General features: G+C 42.3%; 1 protein-coding gene across 2 annotated transcripts; it reads right to left on the reverse strand.

Moving 5' to 3' along the window:
• Positions 1–4,672: 4,672 nt before the first annotated feature.
• On the reverse strand, positions 4,673–15,623 carry CDC23 (cell division cycle 23). Of its 2 annotated transcripts, XM_049829859.1 has the most exons (16): positions 15,471–15,623; positions 15,291–15,363; positions 14,141–14,278; positions 13,831–13,873; positions 13,379–13,484; positions 13,161–13,293; positions 11,765–11,942; positions 11,574–11,671; positions 11,261–11,342; positions 10,504–10,657; positions 10,232–10,351; positions 9,811–9,886; positions 9,427–9,488; positions 8,465–8,543; positions 8,251–8,370; positions 4,673–7,400 (listed from the first exon to the last, which is right to left on the reverse strand). In XM_049829859.1, the coding sequence occupies exons 1-16, from the start codon at positions 15,596–15,598 to the stop codon at positions 7,230–7,232; spliced, it is 1,761 nt and encodes a 586-aa protein (XP_049685816.1). In that variant the 5' UTR covers positions 15,599–15,623; the 3' UTR covers positions 4,673–7,229. The 2 variants fall into 2 exon arrangements, with proteins under 2 accessions (XP_049685816.1, XP_049685818.1); XM_049829861.1 differs by lacking the exons at positions 15,291–15,363; positions 15,471–15,623 and adding an exon at positions 14,894–15,165.
• Between the last annotated feature and the right edge of the window lie 1,833 nt (positions 15,624–17,456).

Consider the following 17,456-nt stretch of genomic DNA (forward strand, 5'->3'; position numbering starts at 1 on the left):
GAATTCAGCAGCTTGGCTATGGGACTTGCCAGAGAAGACCAAGGCAAAGAAGTTGTTGAGTACCTGTCGTGGTTCAATCCCAGCCAGCAACTAAGCACCATGCAGCTGCTCGCTCACTCCCCCCACCCCCAGTGGGATGGGGGAGAGAATCGGGGTAAAAAAAAAAAGTAAAACTTGTGGGTTGAGATAAAGACAGTTTAATAGGACAGAAAGGAAGAAAATTAATAATAACAATAATAATAGGATTGGAATGTACAAAACAAGTGATGCACAATGCAATTGCTCACCACTTGCTGACTGATGCCCAGTTAGTTCCTGAGCAGCAACCCCCCCTCCACCCCCCCCTCCAGCCTTCTTGCTGGCTGGGCATGAAAAGCTGAAAAATCCTTCACTTTTAGTCTAAACACTACTTAGCAACAATTGAAAACATCAGTGTGTCATCAACATTATTCTCATACTAAATCCAAAACATAGCACTATACCAGCTACTAGGAAGACAATTAACTCTATCCCAGCCAAAACCAAGACAGTACCTCAGCCTTCTCCATGTCAGTTGTAGCCAGATTTGTACAGTTGTAGTTTCTTTCATCTTCCTTTATTGTCATGTGCACCTGAAGAAACCCTTCTTGTTATTTTTTACGTCTCTAGCCAAGTTCAGCTCTAGCTGTGCCTTGCCGTTCCTGATCCCCTCCCTGCACTCCCAGGCCACATCCCTATAATCTCCTCAGGATGTGCATCCCTGCCTCCAATGCCTATGCATTGTATGTCCTCTAATTCCTAGGATTTTTAATTGGGACTTAAAAAAAAATTATTGGCAGTCAACCTTCTTGAGGTCTTTTCTGTTTATCACTCATTTTCCCGTATTTCCACCCGTTAGAATTCTTTGTTGAATCACAGTTCCCTTGTCCCAATAAAGACCTTGATTTTGGTAGTTAAGCCATTGGACGCTTTGTTCTCACTAAGTATATTTGAGCTGCTGCTTCCAACTCACCTTTTGCCATCTCTACCTGCAGCACTTGCAGCCTCTTGTAAGAGGAACAAAACTGCATGGTGTCTGTAGTGACGGAATTATCCGGTTAGTTAACCAGAGTGCTTCAGGGAGCAGCAAGGGCTTGCTGCTGCGCAAGGGAAGGCAAGCTAGCAGCAAAGGGTAACAAAAATTTTACAAATAGTCTCGTTCATATCCTCAGGCTTGCATGCAGTAATTATGGGAGTGCTTGCAAAAAACGTCAAGATCCAATTTTGCTGCTTAAACCCATCTGCTGTAGAAATGCTGGTTCAATAGGTGCTAGAAAGCATAAAGCAAGACACAGAAATTTCTAGAGGTGCCCAGAATTAGGAAAATGGGATCCCTCTGCTATATGTACACAGTGCAAATGCATTGTACAGAGGGCCAAGTGCTGTGATGGTACTGCCTTGCCTTGCCTGCAGGTTTCCTGGTGTGCCCACCTGTGTCATCAGTCTCACAAAGCACAGGAAGCTACAGATAAATGGAAAGGGCTTTTAAAATGCTTTTTCCTTAATTAAAATCATGCCACAGACATAGGGATAAGGCTGTAATAAATTTGTAGGGGTGAATAAGGACACTAATTCTAAAACAAAGGCATAGTTATCTTTTTGCCTCTACTGTTGAGTTTTAATTGCAATACTGACACCAGTGATACCTCAACTAGTACTTCCTGCCCTCTCTCCCCTGATAAGGAGTCATTGTCACCATCTTACAGCAGCCGCGGGAGCACGATGGGTAGCACTGGTGCAAGAGGGACCGCGCTAGGCAGCACCTGCATACATGCAGCCTTCAACCACCTCTCGTCCTTCATCATACTATTGCATGGCCCTCTGCTCACCACTGTAGTAACACTTTCACTATTCAGCAACCTCAGACGTAAGGTGCCTACAAGCTCTCTGCCAACAGCAAGGCTGATAGGAGTGGTCTCCCAGGAGGCAGGTCATGTAATGAGATGGACAAATAGACCAGCACACTCCTTCCTCTGACCCGCATTAGCAGATGTGCGCAGGAGTCCTGGTGGAAGAATGCCTCCCCCCCTGAGAAATACCACAGTATTTCCAAAGAAGGAATGTTTATGATACTCAGCACAGGTGATTTTTTTTTCCTCATTGCTTCCAGTCAGTTTCAAAGAAAATCCAGCATGTCTTTATTAAGATGCAAATACCACTGTTCGTTTACCGCATGAAGCTCAGCAGCAGCAGAATCATAAAAATACCTCAAGTGGATATGGGGTTTTCCCTCCATTATTTTTAAAGATGAAAAGAAATACATAGGAACCACAGTAACACACACCATATTACACCAAATGGCTAAACACAGAGATCTTATACAGTCCCATTACAAGACAGGAGTCACAGTTAACATACTGTATAGCTGGACACTAGCCATACATAAAGATAGGTTTAGACAGGCCACAAGCCAGATTCCAGCTACATTATGACATTTTTTGACCTACTTACACAACACAGCTGAGTAAATTATCATGATGGAAAAAGTCAGCAAAATCATTCAAGCAGGACAGACTTGCACAGTACAGATGTATAGGGAAAGATTCACAGTGAAGAGAAAGGAAGAAGGAAGTCTGTGAACCAGGCCAAGCAATCACATTTGCTAGTAACAGGCCAGCTGCCTGGAATAAATAGGATAACTGAGGGAAGCCTCTATCTCAAGATAAAGGAAAAGGCAAGAGGTTTCTTGGATGAAATAGATCAGGCAAGCAATAATCTAAGAACCAGAATCTAATTTTAAATTGGCTGAAGAGCAGAAAACATGAATGCCTGAAATGGAGCACACACTAACGCCCTTTAAGAACAACTACTAACAGCAGCAGTCAAATGAAAGGGGAGCAGGGACTGTTTCAGGCAGATACATGTTTGAGTCTGCAGAACGGGCATGCCCAACTGTAACAAACTCCTGGGCTATCGATTAGGCTGGTTTCCAATTTCTGGGGGTGATCAATAATTAGAGCTTTAGTTGGGGATTCACATTGCCCCAAAATGGTTATTGACACAAGAGCCTCAACTAGTTTACTGCAAGAACCCTGGGCCCTGGAGGGGAACTCCAGAATCACCGAACAAATACAGCCTGCATCATATACCTGGCATAAAGAAGAAAAAGATTTTAGAACTACTCTTTATTCAGACAGTACAATTGGTAACTCCTGAGATTTACTGTGTTCAATAAGCACAGAATTCTGAACAAGAGAAAGGCATTTCAAGAAAAATAAGTTTCACTCTGGATTCAGCAAATGGTTATATTTGGCAGCAGCCTGGATGTACAGGAGAGAAACAGATGGTTCCAGCAATACACTTCTGCTGCAGGTGTCTAAGCACCACTGAAGCAACATCTGGAGGATACAGACAGGCAGATTCCAAACTGAAATGTTGAGAAAAGATGAATCAGAATATGGACAAATTCATGTTCACATCACTGGAACAGGTCTATGTCTACAACCAAAAAAGACAATAAGTACCCAGAAGTAGCAAAAAAGGTGCACTGGCTTACAACCAAGAGTATTAAAATGTAGGAAAAAATGCCTAAATAACAGTCAAGCTTTGGCTACTCAGTACTCAAGCAGAACATTCAAAAGTTATGACAGCTGAAAGATCTTGCCTCAGCTCCTGTGTATCCCGAGGTCATTCTCTGTTCTGTTCCTTCATTGCAGATTGGGTCCTCACATGATACTAATCACTGACTGAGAAACAAGAACACTTCAGCAATGGTGTTCTGACAGCTGAATGGTAGTGAAAAATATTAACTGATCACTGGCTACATATGCTAATAAAATAAGTGTCAGAAGACATGGCTATCCACCTAGGCCACAACTTCAAAACAGTAGATTCAGAAAGCTCCTAAACTGCAAAGAATGGAATGCAGAAAGTGACATAACATGCCAAGATTATCAGTGAAACCCCATGTAGCTAGCCCAGGAAATGGAAAGGGCCAGCTGTGATTCTGGAAACAGCAAGTCCCGCAGTGTATCAGGTTGAAATACTAAGACTAAAACAATCTCAGAATAAGCAGTTTCACTAATAGCAGTTCAAACTTTGGAAAAGAGTTCCAAAAAAATGTAACAACCGAATAGGTCTTCTTGGTTTGTTTTATAGGATGATCCTCCAAAGGATGATAGCTTGAAGAGAAGTAGCTAGACTTATTAATAGTATTGTTCATTTCAGTAACGTCCTTTCAAGAAAGCGTGTTAAGTACAGAAAGACTCTAGGAGAGGTGAATAATGAACAGTGGAGTACTATGACTGAACCAAGATAAAAATAGACAGAACCAGGATAGAAGGAAGACTGTTATTCAGTACTGGAGGACACATATGTCTAGAAATCAATTTGTTTCCAAAATTTAACCCCATTATGCACAATGTTAATTGCTAAGTGTGACTGATGTGAAATCCAGTATCTGCTTTGAAGAGATCTGTCAATATAGTAACAAAATAGAACATTAGAATGATTCCCCCCCCCCCCAAACTCTCACAAAGTATTAAGAAGCTAATCTTAATAGTTCTCTGTAAGACTGACTGTTCCTAGAACACACAAAGAGTTTGAAAGTTTTTCTTCAATGCCTCAGGTATTAGAATGCTCTCATAGGTTTAATGATTATTTATCCTAAATATAACGCTTATTTGTTTTACCAGAAGGCAAAGACAGAACTAGATTTGTTTTGCTGCACAAATTGTTTAATTTACATTATAAGAACTTGCTGTTTATGTGGCATAAGAATTGATCATCAATTGTCATTACTAACTACTGATTTTTATAGGTCACTGGTGTTTGTAACAAGATGTGACACATTATTTATGTATTATAAGATACTAGAAAGCTAGTAGACTAGCTTGTAATTAAATATAGTAATAGACCATATTAAAAAAAAGGAGGAGGTCCCATTACATCTTCAGTTTTAAGACAGTAGGTAACCTCTACTTACGTGTCATTTTCTCCTTATTCTTAACAAATCACTCCCACCTTGTGCAATAGATATCATTACCAATAGGGACTGTCACACTTGCACTGGCATAACATAGCAGACGTGTCAATCAGCACACTTTCATCAAACACAACTTTCTGAAATTGGTATTAAGTGCCATTATCTAAGCTAGGGGTAGGGGAGACAAAATGATGAACTCACAACCCAACTTAGACATAATTGCTCAACCCTCCTGCATCTTTTACAGATCAGTATTTAAAGTAGGTGTATCTGGAAGAAGTATCCTCCACATCAAGGGAAACCATTTCACTGATCATCCCGATAGAAGCCTCTTCAAAACACAGCAGGCAAGGTGCATCGTATCAGATCAATGCCATTCTGCTGTTTAGATCTGGTGAATACAGTTAATCCTTACAGCTAACCTCCCACAATGACATCTGGATACTGGATTTAATGCAGGACCTTCATAAGCACCACAGTTGGGACAATCTTAATTAAAAAACATTCAGTTGAAACTTGGACTATTTCCTCCTAAGGAAATCTTCAGACAATTACAAAACTCAATGCGAGATTCCACTATTGGATAGCCCTGAGGAAGCTGGAGCTTGCTTAGCATGAACATCTGCAGATTATTCGTAACTGCATCTTGTTGATAATACATGAATATATTCATAGTTGGTTATTCCTAATTCATAACCCAAAACTTATACAAACCTCAAGTACTTTTTAAAAGACCTCCAGGTTGTATCGAGCTTACAGGTTGTAACTGAGTAGCACCAAGACATTTGGCTGGAGTTGTCTGAGATCACAGGTCAAACAGATACCGCAAACTGTTGGTCGTTCTTCACACGTCAGGAGAGGGGGGAGTGTTGAGTGGCAGGGCTAGGCAGAAGAGCTACCAACTGCACACAAGCAGGCTGGTCAGTAACCTTTGTCTGAGACTTACAACTCATCACTATAGTGTGTTCTACACTTATTAATTAAACACTATTGCTGCCTGTTTTCTGTATCATCGTGCTCCTTACTCTGTTTGTGTACATACATGTGCCTTCCAACAGCAACCCTAACTGGGACTAGCCAGCGAATGGGAAAAAACACATAATCTGTGGATACCCTAGGTCCAGGGTTGAGACTGAACAAGATACCCAACATCTAAACATGGATACTGAAGAGACTGGAGAGACCAGAGAATGTGACCATGTACTTGAGTTAAGTCACTGAAAGCATATACCTATGTTCCACTAGCAAACTTTAAGCAAGTAAGAACAGGATCAGACCACTTCTACGGTTTCTGTTTTAAGTGCACCTAAGGGCAATGTTCTCTTCTTTATGTTAATCTGTTCATTTATGGTGACATACTGTGGTGACATTTCCATACTAGGAAGATGATTATCTATCACAGCTGAAACCAGGACAATGGTCATGGCTGTAGTAAGGGGGCATATGCATGCATCTTGGAAATTTACACTTAAACCTTACTATGAGCAGCCCTGCAGGGGAGGAATCCCCTGCACCATACTGTCCACAAGATGTGGCAATCCTTAACAAAATGATCCATTTCAGTTCATCCCATTTCATTTGCTACAGTACACGCGAAAGCTGCACTGTAAAAGAAGCTGAAGGACAGTAACTTAATCATCAGTTTTTTAATTGTGCTATCCCACTGGCTGCTTTTCTACTGAAAGCCAAAGTATCTGTCAGATCCACTGACAGAATGGCAAACAGGTGTTACATATGGCTACTTGGAACGCCTCTGACACTTCTCAGTCCTTCAATATAGATATGGCACCTATATCTAAGTGCCTATATCTACTGCTTTTGTGGAACATCTTTGTAGTTCAAGACAAGCAGAAGTCCTTCAGCAGCCAGGCAGGTAACAGTTTCTGATGTAGACAGCAATGGTACCACTAAGAGGTCATCCAAAGAAGTTCAGTAAAGACCAGAGGTAACAGGGCAGAATCAAACTTCAAACACATTTTAACTCAAGCAGACAAGCTCTTCCCCATCCCTCAGTTAGGAGTAGTCCTGCATATTGGAACACATCTGCCCTCCGACTGGAATGACTTAGTGAGAAGTACAAGCAGGTTCTCACATCTCAGCATAGGCACTTTCATATAGGCTGCACCTTTGCCTGTTGGGGCACATCCTACTTCAGCTATGGGCTCTAATAACTCCTACCCTTCACGTGAAGGCAACAACGAATGTAGAAATTTCACTGTAAAGAAGTGGTTGCAAGCCCCATCTGCAATGTCACATCCAATGCACAGGTTAGAAGTATCAGCATTGTTCATGGTGTTACAGAAGACAGATTGAGTGGAGAGACACGACGTGTGGGAGTGTTGTTGGCTGACAATGACGCAGGGAGGAAAAAGGGAGCAGCAATATCTGTGGATGATGTTTCTCCTTGGTTGCGAAGCTGTAAGATCTGCCGCAGCAGGGCCTTTCCTTCTTCTCTAGTCTGAAAGAGCAATTTGTAAAAAACAAAACAATACACCTATGGATGGGTGGTTTCTGGATCAAATTCAGTTTGTAAGCAGTATAAATTGTAGTAGTTTGTCATTCTGTGAGGCTGCAAGCTATAAAAACCATCCCCACTTCTTTTTTCTCCTGCTACTTAAAAATGTTAAGGTATGTCACTTTTCTTTTAGTCTTTCCACCTTTAACTCACCTGATTTGCATGTTACTTTGGGTATTTCAGACAGCGGTACCATCGACCACTGAAGCTGTCTAAATATTCCAGCAAAATTCAGGTTCTCCAGAGTTCCAAACAGCTTTATTAAGGATAGGCCAAATACCCTGCACTCATGGGTAGTGTCTACCACTAGTCTGAAGTTAAAAATTAAAATTGTCCACTTACAAAACATCTCAGAATACAGAGTCACATATAAAACCCAAGTACTGTTACATCCTCTGCCCTATCTACACACAGATGAGGGGAAAAAAAAATAATGAAGTTATACGAGTACCATCATTACATAATGTGGGGGAGTCTGTGACCATTTAGCCACTTCCTCAGCCCCAAGATTTTCAGCAGTCTTAAGACTGCCATGTGGAGCCTCAAATTCTTTTACTTAATGAGACCACCAATGAGACATGGTTCAATTTTACTATCTAAACCATATTCCATTATTTTAGTCAATCATAAGCAGCCTTAGTGATCAGGTATACAATACCACCATTTGGGATGTGACCTGCATGGCAGACAGCCCTCATTCCTTCAATAAAGGATTCCTTCTACTCTGAGGGGAAGCGAGAACAAGGTCATAGATCCCCTAAGAAAGAACACCGAAGACTGCACAACTACTCACATCATTGAATGCACAGCATTTCTGAGCACATGCTGAGGCTTCATCCCAGAGCTTACACTTGAAGTAGTATTGGGCCAGGTAACGGAAGGCAGTGCTGACCTCCAGGTGCTCCACTATCTCCTACAGTGAGGGGGGTAAAAACCATCATCTGTTGGTTCCAAGGTAGTTCTACACCATGTTTACTTCTCCTTTTATTCCCAAGATATCATCTTACCCCACAGGAATAGATATCCTGGATGTATTTGATATAGCACTGAGCTGCCTGTTCAGATTCATTCAGCTGTTCGTGCAGCCTAGAAAAGGAGAAAAATGGGCCACTGGAATAAGACTACACTGTTGGAGACATTCTTGGCCTATGAAAAAATACCTACTCAACCTGACCTGGACTAAAGCCAGATCTTTTCCTTCAGAATTTGCAAGACATGCACCATGTACTGCCCTTCATGGAAAGAGATGATCCAGCTTGAGAACATTTACATTACCAGGAAGGGAGCCAGTCAGATACTAACTGCTAGAGGCTGCAACAACCAAAGCAGGGCCTTATTCTGTTAAATTTAAAGCTTTTAACAGACCTTTGCCATCCTATTCTAACTGGCTATTTCCTCCAGCACTCCTTCTTCCCCCACTACATTCCAAAAGTCTTTGTACAGCAGCTTCACCTTTTACTTGTCCTTTTCTTTCCCTTTCACTTTTTCCACTTTGTATTACTTTATCCTCACCAAAAATTAGTGCTGGTGTCAGAGTGTTCACATTTATTTCACATTAGACCCTTTCCCAATGTCACAACCATGTACTGGGGAAATATAAAAATAATAACAATAAAAAAATAAATCAATCTACAATTTTGTAGATACCATCCTGGATTGCTTTAAGTTTCAGTACAACAAATACAGTTGCTAGCACTGTCTGCTCAAATCACCTCAGGGTTCAGAGGTCTCTTGCAACCCACATTATGTTACGATTCCCTCTAGTTATCCTGAGGGAAACAAAGCTAAAGCTGGACACCAGAATTTGCAGTCACTACAGACCTAAAGATAACAGTTATTACATAGCTCCCAAAGTAATACTGCCTAACAGCAATTCCACTTGATTTAAATTTAGTATTTTATCATTAGGCATCAAAGTGCTAGTTGCATTTAACATAGTATTGACAGTTCAGTGATAACACATACTCACTTTGCTAGTTTCACCAGTGCCATTTTCTCCACATCTCCCACAGCATAAGCTCTCCAATAGCACTGTCAAGGAAGGAAAGTCAGCCAAACATACCACAAAAATTACTCCAGCTCATCAATCACGCAAGTTAGAAACAGAAAACTACGTGGCTTTCCAGCAAAGGGACATGTATCATCTGTAGATGACTTTTTATTTATCAGCTGGCCTAATTACACTGCAGCAGAACTTCCCCAATGGTAACCGCCACAGAAATGGTTTCCATAAGCTTCTAACAACATGCCATAGGCATTTCTGGTAGCACTGGATACACAATTTTGCTGCGACTCCACCTAGTGTCCTGGGAGACATCCAAATGTCTCACTCCACACATCAGTTCTCACTTACCTTTTTAGCTTCCACCAACTGATTGAGTTTCTCATAGCATTCTCCTAGAGCAACCAGCATACGAGAATCATTTGGTCTGTAAAAGAGCAATTCCTAAATGTAGTTTAACAGACAGCCTGCTGATCTCAGAGTGGGGTGGGGAGGATGAGGGGGGGGGGAAAATCTACACCTGGCAGCGTCCGTCATCCTCTCTTGCATAAAACATCACTTACACTCCTGACCAGTGTTCCTGGGCATTTGACTGACAAAGCCTTTGTTAACTAATACAACTAAAAGGATCTGGAGTAGTGAGACTACGCAAATCACATAGCATTGATGTTGTTCTCCCTTCTCCAGCTTAGTTCCTGTGTGTATATTCCTTAGCTAGTAGCGACCACGTCAGAATGAACACCAATAAACATGGCTTTGTTCTCAACTATACCTGAGCTGGTGGGCCCGTCGGTAGTAATACAGACAGTAAAATGGCATTTTGAGGATTTCATAGGTTTGCCCCAAGCCATACCATGCTCTGTAGTCCCTTTTGTTCACCTCTATTGCATGTCTGTCAAAGAAAAGGAGATGAACTAGTCAGAAAGCAGTCAAGATTAAAACCAAGACAGAGTTCAGCAAAAAACTAACAAAATAGAGAAGATACTACTTCAATCCTTATGTATGCAGACTCAAACATCATTTTGTGCAGTACGTGAGTGATACCTATAAGCCTGGATAGCTGCAGATGTGTTCTTCATTTCCATATATTCATGTCCCATAAGTGTCCAGGCTCCCAAATAACGAGGATTCAGTTTCAAGGCCCTCTGGAAATACAGTGCTGCTTTTTCATGCTGGGATCGCAAACTATAATAATTCCCTAAAGCAAAAGTCACAATATTTAAATAAATAAATAAATAAAAACCAACAAAAAACCACACAAACAAAAAACAGCAGAGAAGCAGAAAAAAGGTGGAAGAGGTATTATCTACTACCTCCTAACTTAAATTACAAAAAGAAAGAGTCCTATTAAAGGGAGATCTGAATCAAACTTCAAGAGACATAATAGCAGTCTGTTCTCCAGTGTTCTGGTCAATCCTTTTCCAGTTGTACCAATCAATTAAGATCCCATCCCCTTGGCCTTAGAACTTATGTCATGATCTAATAAATTAATTTCCTGGTCCTGACACACAATTATTTCCACTGGAATTTCAAGACTATAAAGGGATTATCAGCTACATGGATCTTCATAATGATTTCTTCAATTCCTTTCTGCACTGATAATATTACAGCAGCTCTTTCAGAAAGAAATGAGTGAAAAGGGTACTTGGTCATTTGGTCTGCTTTTTAACCTGCCTGAATCCACATTCACCAAGTGGTTTTGATAGCCTTGCTGGTTGATCATTTTCACAAGTGTTTCTAAGATTTCATCGCACAGCCTGCGGACAGCATAATAAGAACATGGAAAAGAGCTGGCTCTCACCAATTACACAGCAGGTCTCAACACGATACTTGTCTATCTCACAGAGATTGTGAGCCAGGTAGCTCAACTCAGGCTTCATGCTCTAGTGAAACAAAGAAATGAAAATGAAGAGAAAAAGGAGCGTGTTACAGTTTCAAAGAAAACCCAGGCATTTAGCAATGCATACATTGTATCTATTTCATGGAGTTGTGAAGCAGAAAGAAGCTGAAAACCTATATTCAGAGAGGCTAGACAGTATCAGCTGCTTGGCTATTGTTTAACGTACCTCTGATAGATACCATCATTATGGACAGGCAATAGAAAGAGCGCTTACCCTTACATACAGCAAATTGGAGAAAGTGTCCATGTTTTCTATCCTGTAAGGATCTTGTTTCCTTAGCTCGTTAAAGATGGATAAAGCTTTGTCAATATCTGAAGAAAGAACGGCAGATGGGAGAACAAGAACTATAAAAGCCAAGTTGGCGTTAAGAGGCTCGTTCCTGCTAGTTCGTAAGTGTCACTGACCTCGGATATTGTGGTAGGCAACTGCAATCTGAGAGATGATGTAAGTGCTTTTGGAAAATCCTGCATCAATGAGACTCTGATACTTCTGCAGAGCCTCCTCTATCAGCTGCAGCTCTGTATAAATGTGTGCAAGAAAGAACTCTTTCATCCATGTATCTGGCAAGGACAGGAACTTCAACTAGCAAGAACCAAAGAAGAGGAGGAAGAGATGACAATCAGTAGTATTCTAAGAGCCACCTGTGGCAAAGAATCCATTATCTTCCCTCCCATGATTTAGCAGATGGTCTCGAGGTAGGAGGTTTTCCTGCAATCGCTTTCTTAAACCATAACACCAGCTACAAAAGATCAGCATTAGGACCAAGAATTAATATCAGGTTCTTCCACAGAAGAGACTAAATAACGCCTATAAATTGAGAATATTGAAACAGGAAAGGAGCATTAAGACATCCAGTCTAAAAAGCAGTACAATATGGACCACATAATTCTATTTAGTCACTCCCAATCCATTTCCACAACTACTGAAATTGCAGAATTGAAGCCATTTCATTTGGTCAATCAGTGAAGAAATTGTCTTCAAATCTGACAGCACGTGGCTTCTGCTTCAGCCGCTGGCCTTATTTTTCCATTAAATTCAGAAGTCCTTTGAAAGACTGTACTTTCTTCCTATGTTTGAACATCAATATGATATCACTATTTTTAATAAGATAAGTGAACAGACTCCAATAACATCATCAAAACTGCATTTCCCTTTTTCCACAATACAGTAAGGCTCTCTCCTGTGCCACCTCTACTTTTTTAAATATTCCACCAGCCAGAATTGACTGAAGAATTCCAGGAGTGGTGTCATAAAATCCCATGCATAAAGAAAAATAATCTATTTTGGTTTTATATCTAAGCTCAGTTCTTTGATACAGTTCATCCCCTATGTGCAGCTTTGTATTTGACAAAGGCAACACCTACATTATTGCTTTAGGTTTAAAGGCTGTGATTCTATATATCCTTTAAAGCCACCAAAAGTGCTCAATAACTGTGGAACTAGAACTAGATTAAGGAAAAAAAAAAATCTTAGGAGAATCTCCATCATGTGACAAGGCAATAACCCTGCTGACAACTACTTCAGAATATATGAATTAGCCATTTCTTAAACCACTTTGTGGGTGAATGGTAACGAGTTGGCCCTGCTGGTATAAAGATTCTCAAGCTACAGCATGCCAAGCAATTGAAGAAAAGAGGCTTTAACAACATAGTTTACAATCTTGTATTGCCTTGCCTGATAGTGAGTCTCACAGAATAAAGCAGTGGGTGACATCAATCTTGTGGCAACTGAATCATTGGTTACTAAATCAGGTTAAACTCTGGAATTTGTTACCACATTTTGATATCTCCCAAGTTTTACCATCTCTTTATCCGTAATCAAGTTGCAAAGTTCCAGCCAGGCTCCCCAGTGCAAAGGTAAGACATGGGCAGCTTCAACAAACACATCTATTGCTTCTTTCACCAGATCCAGCTTCCGCAGCACGACACCATACCTGTAAAGAAAGTTATCAAGTTAATCAGAATCATAAAACTCTGCATATCCACATGAATACATTAGAGATACCTGCAGACACTTACAGATAAAGGCCAAATCCGTCCAGTTCCCGTGCCTTGTGTTTCTTGCTGAGCTCAACTCTCAATTCTCGTAGAGCTTCATTTTTCACCTGTCCTTTTTCCAGAGGTCCTGCATGATGAGAAAGTCAAACAGCTAGTTTTCCATCAAGAGTCCACACAATTACAAAGCCCAAGGTATATTCAGAATCATCACTGACATGACCTGAAGGCTTCCCAGCCTGTGATTATTTTCCTCTTTTTAAAAGACAATCACTTAGCCTGATCACCTGCTTTAACAGAAGAACTAATAGATGAAAATCTCTAATCTGTATTAAGCCAATGAATTGAGAGAGAATGAAGGAAATCATGTTACAGCACACTATTATCCAAAAATAGAGGGGAAAGCCATAAAACCAAGATGATTTACATGAAAACGCATTACTGGAAGCTTGTGTTTTTTGACACCAGAGACTTACCCAAACTATCCACTGTCTCATCGTCCTTCTTCTTTTCCCCTGACTGTGGGAAAAAAGAGAAGAAAACCAAGATTACACTACAATAGCATATGCCTTATGTTTGCTGCAATACCAGCAGCAGCATGTAAACCAAGTTTTCACAAACATCACAGTTCTAAAAAGAACACCCTTACCTCCCTTCCCCCCCAAACATATCATTTGGGCTTCCGGCTGGTCATTCAGAACAGAAAAGGCAGAAAATAAGGTAGCCAGGGAGGGGAGGGAAGCAGAGGAGTTCAGTGCTAAAATGCAACTTTTCCTTCTATCTTACCAGGTATCTAGAGTACATATACAAGAAGTAAGCTTTCTGACTCTTGCAGCCCCGTAGAAAATAGGCAGCCCTGTCATATTCCTTTAGATCAAAGTAAGATTTGGCTAATGTATAGGCATCCAGATCACGAGCATCCTCCTGCAGGGACAAAGAAGAGTTTTAAGACCTTAGAAGCTCTGCCATGCTTTAAGAAAACCATCTAGTTACAAACATGTCAATAAAATTGCTCTGAAATATAAAAATAGAGTTTAGCCATCCTCAGAGATGGTTTGAGTACAATCAGACAAGTCTCTCCATTCCCTCACATGATCAGGTCCCTAGTTCTCAAATAATGAGTACAGACTAGTTAGAAACATTTAAAATACACAGAGAGATTCCAGAAAACAAATTGTGGCAAGCTGCTGGAGGCATGAATTAGCTGTTCAATGAGTAGGAATGACCACAAATAAGAAACTTACTCAGGAGTTCCATATCAAACAATATTAACCTGCTAACTTAAATGCAAACATTTCCACGGTAACTATGCCTTGAAATGCACTTATGTTACGCCGCTGTAATTTAACAAAACAGGCATATACCTAAAAGTCCTAATGTATACCTATGGAGGTGGGGATGGAGCTATGACTTGTTTCTCTTGTGTCCCAAGGAGCACAAGTTTAATGGCACAACATAATTTGCATGATAATAAATTCTAGCTTTAGAAAAGATGAACAAAACCAAAAATTGAGCAGCATGATTTCAAATTTTGCTTACAGAGTATCTCATTCAGGGCACAGCAATGCATGAAATGGAATGCTTTCCTCTGGGAAAACATATTCAGCTCTGTCTGCCCCATTAAATATATAAGGGAAGGGAACTTCACAGCATCATAAAACAATCAGCCCTCGGAGCAGCCTCCTGCACATGTTTTCAGATGCACCGCTACCACATTTTTTTCCTCAACAGCTGTGGACGGGATTAAAAAGCAGCCGGCAGTCCCCGCCAGCAGGCAGAACTGCAGCACTTGCTCCTGGAGCTCACAACCACGTCCACAAGCACAGAACGGCCCCAGGCCCACCCGGGTGCCCGTTCCCGGCGCGGCAGCAGGCCCCGAGCGGGCCCCGGCGCCAGAGCCGCGCTCGGCCGGGCCTTCCCCCTTCCCAGGCCGTACCTCCGTGAGCGCAGGGGGCGGCGGCAGCTCACTCAGCGGCAGCGGGTCCAAGGCAAAAGCTAGCTCAGAGGCCCTGCGCGGAGATAGACCCGTTAGCACAAGGCCGGCCGGCCGGTCGGTCGGTCGGTCGGTCCGCCCGCTCGCTCGCCGGTCCGGGACCCGCCCGCCCGCCGCGCTCACCACTTCCCGCTGTGCTGCAGGCCGCGCTCGCGGCTCCGCTCCGCCACGCTCAGCAGCTGCTTCTTGATCTCTCGCAGGTCCGAGAAGTCGCCGCTCCCCAGCCCCGCCGCCACCCCCGCGGCCGCCATCCCGCCGGCGGCGCCTGCCAGCCAATCACAGCCCCCCACACTGAGCCCACTTCCGCTCCGTAGACGCAGCCTTCTCCTTGGGTGAGCTGGAGAAGCCTCGCTCCCAATCAGAGGAGGCGCGCTGAGGCCTTGACGCCCGATTGGCCAGTTGTCGCCAGGTCGCGTTCTCACCGCGTAGCGCTGAGCAGCGGCCGCCACAGCGGGAGCTGGGACGGGGGGGGGGGCGGGGCCGGGACGGGCCGGGCCCCTGCCCCTGCCCCTGCCCCTGCCCCTGCCCCTGCCCCTGCCCCGCGGAGCGGGCCCTCGTCCCTCCTCCCCGCCCGGTTGCCTGGGGCCTGGGCCGAGGAGCGGCCCCTCGTCCCTCCTCCCCCTCCGGTTGCCTGGGGCCGGGGCCCTTCGTGGGAAGTGTCTCCTTTTGGAGCGGGGAGGGGGAATTACAGCAAAAGCAGATGCTGTGGCAAAGACTAAACGTAAGGGTTCTGAACGCGCCTTTACTTTCTGGAGGAGCAGGCCTGTTTACGGCAGTGCCGTTCTTCCCTCCCCCCTTCCGGAGCTTTGCCTTTTTTTATGCCTAAGTGGTTTGCACCCGCTTTTTGCATGCGCTCAGAATGTTGTCAACGGTTTGGGCTTTGTGCCTTTCCACTAAGGTAGATAATGATCTTTCTTTAACAGATGTCTGCACTGAGGTGCAGAAGCTATTGTTTTTTGAGGCTACAGAGTGACGAGGAACAAGGACTAGAGAAGTCTGGAAGGCCTTCCTTTCAGAGAAATCTGAGAAAGTACTGTAAGGAGACTTTTTGGAGAGCCTTCCCCCAGTTAGCAGCACATGAAGATCTCATTCACTGCCAACTTAAGTGTTCACTTATTTTGAGTTTTCCCTCTCCTTTATGTAATTAAAATTTGAATCTTACTGGCAGTGCCTGCTGTTGGATGGAAGCTGGGGACACAAGTCCAGTAACACTGAAGCATCATAATCATTCTGAGATCAAGAAACACCAGTCTTTCTTGTTTGTAGTTGATTAGTTCCTAGCTGATAGCAGAAATACTCGTTATGTAGTGTCTGTGTACTATCTTGCCCTCGGGTTCTAGTCTTCAAGGTCATCTGATTGTTTCTTAATGAGGTATTTCAATTTGCCTTTGTATTGATAACATGGCCTAACAGTATCAATAGAAAATTTTCACTCACATACTCCTACTTCCTGTGCTAAAAATCGTAATTTAAAAACATGAAGTAGAATCAGTCCTAATACTGGTGTCTCAAGCCTGTGCTTTTAACCCAATATTTTCTTCTTCCTTTCAGCCTGTTTATTTTCCTGTTGCACTCTTCCTGTGATGCTCTGGGAAATTCATTGGAATTACACTAGAATGTAGTTTAACTCTGTATCTTTTTTTATGGTGTTTGGTTCTAACAGTACAGAAATTTAAGCACTTGTTTTAGGATCATTGTGCTCCACAACTTTTTAAGCTTTTCCAGAAACGTAATAATACACCTTTGTGCTCATTCCAGTATAAGAATGTCAGCTTTAACTCTCTTTTAAAAGAGACATTAAGAAAGAATACTGTGAAAATTCATTTTGTATGTAATTTGCAGGTTATACTTTTTTTTTTTTATGGCAAGGGCAGTCTATACTCTGTATCATGAAAGTGTCCTTCATAATCACTTCTTTTATTACAGAAGTGACTTGAATCAGAGGTCCCAGTGTTTGAATTGGCCGCAAGTTCACTGCTAATGGAGTATAATTGATTAGCATGATCTCACCATACTTGGTTCATTATTATCATAAGGAAAGGGGGTTTTTTTGTTTGTTTTTGGTTTTTTTTTTTGGTGAGCCACTGAATGTCACTGTTTCTTCTTACA

The sequence above is a fragment of the Accipiter gentilis genome, chromosome 26 (genome assembly GCF_929443795.1).
Source record: "Accipiter gentilis chromosome 26, bAccGen1.1, whole genome shotgun sequence".
NCBI lineage: Eukaryota > Metazoa > Chordata > Aves > Accipitriformes > Accipitridae > Astur > Astur gentilis.